The 7,220-nt window shown below is 37.4% G+C and overlaps 1 protein-coding gene across 1 annotated transcript; it reads left to right on the forward strand.

Moving 5' to 3' along the window:
* The first annotated feature begins 5,816 nt into the window (after positions 1–5,816).
* LOC138249440 (olfactory receptor 51G2-like) lies at positions 5,817–6,749 on the forward strand. Its single transcript, XM_069203400.1, has one exon. It carries the CDS (start codon positions 5,817–5,819, stop codon positions 6,747–6,749), a length of 933 nt encoding a protein of 310 aa, XP_069059501.1.
* Positions 6,750–7,220: the final 471 nt, after the last annotated feature.

A 7,220-nucleotide genomic window follows, 5' to 3' on the forward strand; every position in this document is an offset into this window, starting at 1 on the left:
TCTGGGCTGAAACTTCATCTCTGCCATGACACACCTCAAATTGTTGATCTTTTTACTTAATAAATGTTCACAGGAAACTCACGTTTTTTTTTCATCAACAAGTGTAATTCTATTCTATTCTTTGAGAAACAGGCCTGTTTGCATACATGACTTAAAGAACATTTCATGGGATGGGTGCCAGCCAGGTTCAGAGTCTTTTACCAGCAGGTAGGAATGCTGACTTATTAAAAAATGCACCGATTGTAACCTCTCAACCTAGCTTCACAATACACATACTGCTAACATAGTGAAAAAACTTGGCGTATAAATTAACCGAAGAATATTTCTTTTTATTAAGATTATTAAGATTATGAATCTCCATCAGATCACACTATATTTGAAGGGTCATTCTAAAGAGCACAAATATCACGTACTCATTACAATATATCACAATAAGTAAACAATTTTCATTGTATCCCAAACCTAACTTTAGCCATTTTGGCCTTTAACCAGTTTAACATCCTTCAGCCAACACAAGTTTCACTACAAGCAATTCTGCATCTTCAGGGCTGAAATGAGAAATGAGATACATTCAATAATTTTTTTTTCAAAATAGTCCAAATTCAGAAATCTACATAGTTCCATAAACTCAGATACCTACTAGATAACATGATCAGCTTTTACATGATTTAAACATTAGTCATTGTTCTAAAAATATGAATAGTCTTTTCATCTACTTTGGGTAAAATCATACCAATTGAAATGATATAGCCAGATTAATATTTCCATTTTCACAAATCAATCTTGTTCAGAATAGATAATCTTTCTTTACCAGAGTACCAAACTTTATCACTAGTGGCACATTTAATATCAAGTTTTCACTTGGTAACTTGTGACCAGATAAAAATCAAAATAACTAAACTCAACTTGAAGCGGTTAACAACAGAATTTGCAAATATTCCTACTGGTTCATTGAGTATTTGAAGAGCAATCCAAGGAGGACAATGATATGAGGAGTTTGAAAGACAGGAGAAGAAGGGCTAAATTAAGAACCAGTTTTGTTGGTTATAATATTAAAACAAAATACCACGTGAGATAGCAACATGTGCTTGCATCATCTCCACATGGAGAAAAATAACAGTTGTGTTGAAAATACCTAAATGTTTAGTGTAAAGAACACTTACATCGAAAAGAAAAGTTTTAGTCACCATTCATTATAAGTCAAAAATGCACATTGCAGCATAGACTAAAATAAACAAAAAATAGTTTTAAGAACGTCAAGTTGCACTTGTGTGGAGACAAAGCCACATGCTGAAATAAATTAATGGCCAAATTAACATTTAGAAACACGTACTTTCATGCATAATTATAATAAGGAATACATAGGAAGTGAAGGAAATAACAGAACATTTGTTCAACAAATTATTAAAACAATAGATGGTACAACTGCTGAGAGCAGACTTGGGCAAATAAATTTAAGTTTGTGGCATGTACAGAAAGATTCTGCACATGGCTTCCTGTTCGAGGAACACAAAATAATAAATTTCAGCTCGACAAAAAGTACTATGAAATTGATTCCACTTTTTCGCTCTGAAATTAAAAGAACTCTAGGAAATGTACCCATGTAATTTTACAAGCACGTTTCATTTCTGTCGGTAAAAAATGAATGCCAATCTCTTCATTTAAGGTCCTCATGTTTGATATCTTCCCTCTTTCTTTTTCTGGTCATCTCTGTCTCTTTAGTTGAGGATGCTGGCAAAGATCTTATTTGGCATGGCTCTGAGTGAAGGGATAGGAACTGGGACCCTATCAGCTCACTCTACAGAGACAAAAGTGAAAACTTGCTTAGTAGATTAGTAGTCATCAAATTCTAGAGTATGCTTCAAATGTTTCTGGCATCATACTATGATTATGTCATTATGAATAGATCTTCACTCTTTGTTTTGCATACCAGTTTTTGAGTTTCAGCTTTCAATCTGATTACAGATTCTGACTCTGCAAATCTTCTCAGCAACCTTCTGGAGTTCCACATCCAGAGTTCTAACCCTTTTGGATTTATTTTTCAAACATGCTCATAACAGATTGCCATCAATATTGACCATGTTAAGTTTACTTTCTGTAGCTTATCTTGTATATCTGACTGTCTAGACCCACCAGGTGCATGCAGAGGCAAAGCTTTCACTCAGTGGTAAAAATTGTGGCATGTTACTCCATGAATCAGAACTCCCAAGCCATACATGCTGACTGGTTCCTCCAAAAGGCACATTTATTCACCTTTATTTATTTTTGGCCTAGGACACCTTTTCGTGCCCCATTTATGTCAGTGCTGTGCAAACTGTGCTGAGCAGAGTTTATGCTTAGATTGATTTGCCAGATTAACCCTCCTTAAATTGTAGCCATGTTTTCTGGAGGGAGCTGATTCACCTTTCAGAGGACAATCCTCATTTATCCTCAAAGATGATAATGGCACTGGAAACAATAGCTTCATCACAAAGAATAGTAACTACATCAGCAATTAATTCCAGGAGTCACATGCAAGCTCATTGAAGTACAGTACTCTATAGGCTCTGTTTAGAGTTATGTAGGCTACAGTAGACCTCAGGAGGGCAACAACATGATTTTCAATCATTACCCACTGTCTTTTCAAATTACAATGTACCTTTCCTCTATCTGCATCAGATCTTTGTGAGCTGGAAAACAGGGAGTAAAGAAGACAAGATCAGAACTTGTCTGTGCAGACCTAATCCTTGCAGTGCAAGGGGAAGCCAGTCCATCAAATAATCTGTGATCAGCACTGAAGCTGTCAGCTGTCCCCTCACTTTCAGCTTGCTCTACACCAGGGGGGCATAACCAGACCCAGCGGCATCCCAGGACAAGGGTGCAACCCACCGACATATGGTTTCCCACTTTGTCCAGAAGATTAAATTATGATATTTGAGTGGAAGTCACGATACAGCTTGAACTATCAAAGTCAATGGCCAATGTTGCCCCCTTTGAACCTATCTCCTTTATGATGTCATTATTGATATTATAAATTGAATTGGGGATATGAATGTAACTTGTGAAAGCATTTAGAGTATGTTCCATTAAATGGCACTAACATCTAATCATTTCACATAATAATGAAAGAAGTCTGTAGTCTGTAGCTAAATGTATTCTTGAATACAATGGTTGATTTCATAAAGAAAAAGAAAATGCAAGTGTATATATCTATTGAATTTGGCCCTTTCTGCACAATAACCCTGAAACCTTTTCCTTCACCCCTCCATTTTTTGTTGAATTTGTTTTTGTTGGCATTAGGACTCTGTGCACTTTACCACTGATAACCAGTGCTAAAGTGTTTGTACTCTCTTTCAAATATGGTAAAATTTACTTACGTCTCATTGGCATGTTTAATTTGCGTATACGTCCCTAATAAAATGATATGCCACATACCCAGGGCCTGTGAATTAAATCCTATTAGTGGGCCTGAAGCTCCTATTTCGCCACCCACTAAAGTACCCTTTAAAACTTGTCCCAGGTCTGCTATTGCAGCCTGAATGCAGATTTAAACTGCCAATTTGACTTGTCAAAACAGCTGGCCTGCCAAGTCTTAAACCCCCTTTTTATGACTGGTAAATCACCCGTAAGGTTGGCCCTAGGTAACCCATAGGGCGGGATACCTAGTAATTAAAAGGCTAGATATGTCCTTTTAGGTTTTATTGTCCTGGTAGTTTAAAACTCCTAAATTCATTGTTCAGTACTGTGAGGCCTACTTCTCCCATGAGATAGTATTGGGTTAAATTATTACATTTAATAGATTTTAACTTTAGATTGGGAACAGGTAGACAATTTGTGTTTGCTATCTGAGAAATTATAATTGCAAAGCCTCTTTGATGCTAAAATCAGATTTTACGGTACAATTGTGAAAATGCTACTTTCAGAAAGTTGGCATTTTTCTGTCTTAACTAATTAGTGACTGCAGCCTGCTCCTGGGTCACATGACTGGGTAATATTGCCAGTTGGGCTTTGATTATTCCTCCCAGACCGAGCAGACAATATAGAGTTTAGCTAGGCCTAAATGTTTTTGTACCCAATACATATCGTTCCACTACGCAATGTCTTAAGTAGGTCAGAATTATGCATAAATGTGGTTGATATTTGTCATTTGAGTAAAGAAAAGTGCATTTTGGGCCAGATGTATCAAAGAGTTTTACCCATTCTATGTCTATGAGAAAATGTGTTGGTACATATGGCCCTTTATTTCATAAAGTGTTTTCGTTGTTTGAATTTTAAACTGTTTGGCTCCTGATCAACTCAAGTATCATTGTGGCCTTCTGCTGCTGGCTATGAGCACAGAGCTTGACCGTGGGCATAAAGACTCTTTTCTCCCCATTGTCAGTGCCACAAGAATCCAGTGCAGAAGTCTTTAAGCCACTCACAGTGATATCTGTGCATCGAAAGAAGCTTCTGGCTGGGCCCAGTCTCTATCACCCTAGCATCCACTGTGCATCGCTTTTGACGCTGTTCAGCAGGCTGTAGAGACAGAACATATGGTCCATTCTCTGTCTAAATCTTACCCCCAGGCACCAATCTCCATCACCCAAAACTCGCACCTTACACTTAATATTTTTCAGTGTGTGCTCTAATTTTTGGGGGAATTCTCAAGTAAGTTCAAAAGAAAAATATTAGTACTTAGTGTTACCAAATGAACTTTTGTGTCAAATAAATTAGTTTATTGACGTTTCTGGGATGACTTGTGGGTACTCATGTACAAAGCATTTTTTTGTCATAAAGGGTAAAGGTCAAATTGAAGCTGTTGCAACCACAACATTTATTTTTTAAATATACAAAACCCAAATTGTGATTCAGTAACAGATTACCTAATCGCAGTTTGGGGTTCAAAGCACATGGGGAATCACCATTTGGAAGGGGAGTGCCAAGTACTTCCCTTCCAAATACTGATCCCATAAATTATATATTGTTGTTTTGGGATGGAAATCTGGTCAAAAATATCTTGCCACTAAGTCAAATGAGGTGGTATCTAATTGCAAAATAGAAAGGCTCCACAAGGGACCCCTTTCCCTTGTTAACATGGATAAAAACATTTTTAGGAGCAGGCAGTGTTAACTGGGACCACTACCTACTCCTGAAAAATGGATGTAAATTGTTTCTTTTTTTAGATACCTCCCATTTTCCTTTTAGGAAAGAGGTCTGCATTTAAAAAAAATAAGATTGTTTAAAAGCAGAATCAGAAGTGGTGGTCTGCTGAACTGAGCAGGCCCCGATTACTCTGGCCAATTGGAGTTGGTCGCAATTTGCAAACTACCTCATGCATATTAACGAAGTGGGTCAGATCGGGCCCATCACAATTCTGTATTCTGTAAACCAACCTATTAGTACATAGGTTGTTGGTTCACAAATACCAGCACATTCAGGAAATTGCAACCACTTCTACTGAATACATGTAGGTACAATCCAAATAACCTCTGGATTGTGGTGCTTCTTTTCACTGTTCCTCACATAAAATAGTCAACTTATCCTATAGTTTAGAATAGGGTGATTCCTATCAAAATAGATTTTGGCTTTGGAACACTCCATCACTCTTTCTCCTAAAATCCTACAACTGTGAAGTGCTTTACAGTGGTTATTCTTGTAGGTTAGCAACCGTGCTAGACTTTTAAACAAAGGTGTTTGGTTTTTGCATATTTATTTCTATTTCATCCATAATTCAATCAGTCATGACATACCTAAAATGAATATTTTATTCACTGTGGGGTAATTTAAAAGTAATTGTTATTTTTATTTCCAGAAAGCAGACCATTTTCAAATGACCTCAAACAAAGCTTGATGAGGACATGGCTGCTGTGAAAGCCACCAATGTCTCCTGGACCACTTTCATGCTGAGGGGCATTCCTGGAGCAGAAGAAGCTCACATCTGGATTTCCATCTTTCTCTTCACATTTTCCCTTGTCTCTGTTCTGGGAAATTGCATCATTCTGTTCATTATAAGGAATACCACACATCTCTCTGATCCCATGTACATGTTTATATCAATGCTAGCCCTTTCTGACCTGGGTTTGACGTTTTCTACGTTGCCAACAGAACTCAGCGTTTTCTGGTTCAACAAGAAAAACATTGATTTTGATATTTGCCTGACCCAAATGTTCTTTTTCCAATCTTTCTCCTCCTTGGAGTCATCAGTTTTGGTCCTGATGGCCTTTGACCGCTTTGTTGCAATTTGTTATCCTCTGAGATACTCCTCAGTTCTAACCAGGCCAAATGTCCTTAAAATTGGAGCAATGTCATTGATCAGGAGCACAAGCATACACGTTCCAGAGCCCATTCTTCTTAAAAAGCTGTGGTTCTGCAACAACAATGTCCTCTCACATGCCTTTTGCTTTCACCCAGACTTGATAAGGCTTGCTTGCTCTGATACAACCATCAACAGTACCTATGGCCTGGTTCTAGTTCTCTCTACATTCTTGCTGGACTCTGTGCTTATTTTATGGTCATACATCATGATTCTTGGAGCTGTCTTAAAAATCAACACAAAGGAAAGACAACTAAAGGCTTTTAACACCTGTGTGTCTCATATATCTGTGGTTCTGATATCGTATATACCTCTTATTGGCTTAACAGTAGTTCACAGGTTTGGGAAAAATGCCCCTCCTCTTATTCATGTTTTGATGGGACTCATTTATGTTTTTCTTCCTCCTGCCTTAAACCCCATACTTTATAGTTTGAAAACCCGCAGGATTAAAAAGGCACTGTACAAGCTTGCTTGCTAAAGGATCCTGTATTGATAATTCCCTTAATAAGGACTTCATGTTATTTCCTGAATTGAACTGAAAATGCAGATCACTAAAATTGCTGGATATGATGAAAAGAAAATTGTGCAGAGGGTATTCTGAGAAGCAGATGACACCGACAGCCAATCGGAACTCACTGCATGCTGCCCCACCCACCTGGACCAGACACAGACTCCCTCTGTCCACAAGAGAGAAAAGAGTGATTGCAAGAAAAATAAATCAGGCAACTCGGTACAGTTGTGTGTGATGTGTGATATTAACATTGTTCCATATAAAATATCTGACCGAGTCTGTTTCAAATTTTACATTACACTGGTATATTTATTTTATTTTATAATATTTCACAATCAAAACGTAGAGGTAAATTCTAAATCATGCAGAATTAAGAGTTTGCACATAAATCGGTATTCTTATTTTTTCTACATTATTGCACCATCGCTATAATATTTT

This window comes from Pleurodeles waltl, chromosome 8 (genome assembly GCF_031143425.1).
Source record: "Pleurodeles waltl isolate 20211129_DDA chromosome 8, aPleWal1.hap1.20221129, whole genome shotgun sequence".
Classification (NCBI taxonomy): Eukaryota; Metazoa; Chordata; class Amphibia; order Caudata; family Salamandridae; genus Pleurodeles; species Pleurodeles waltl.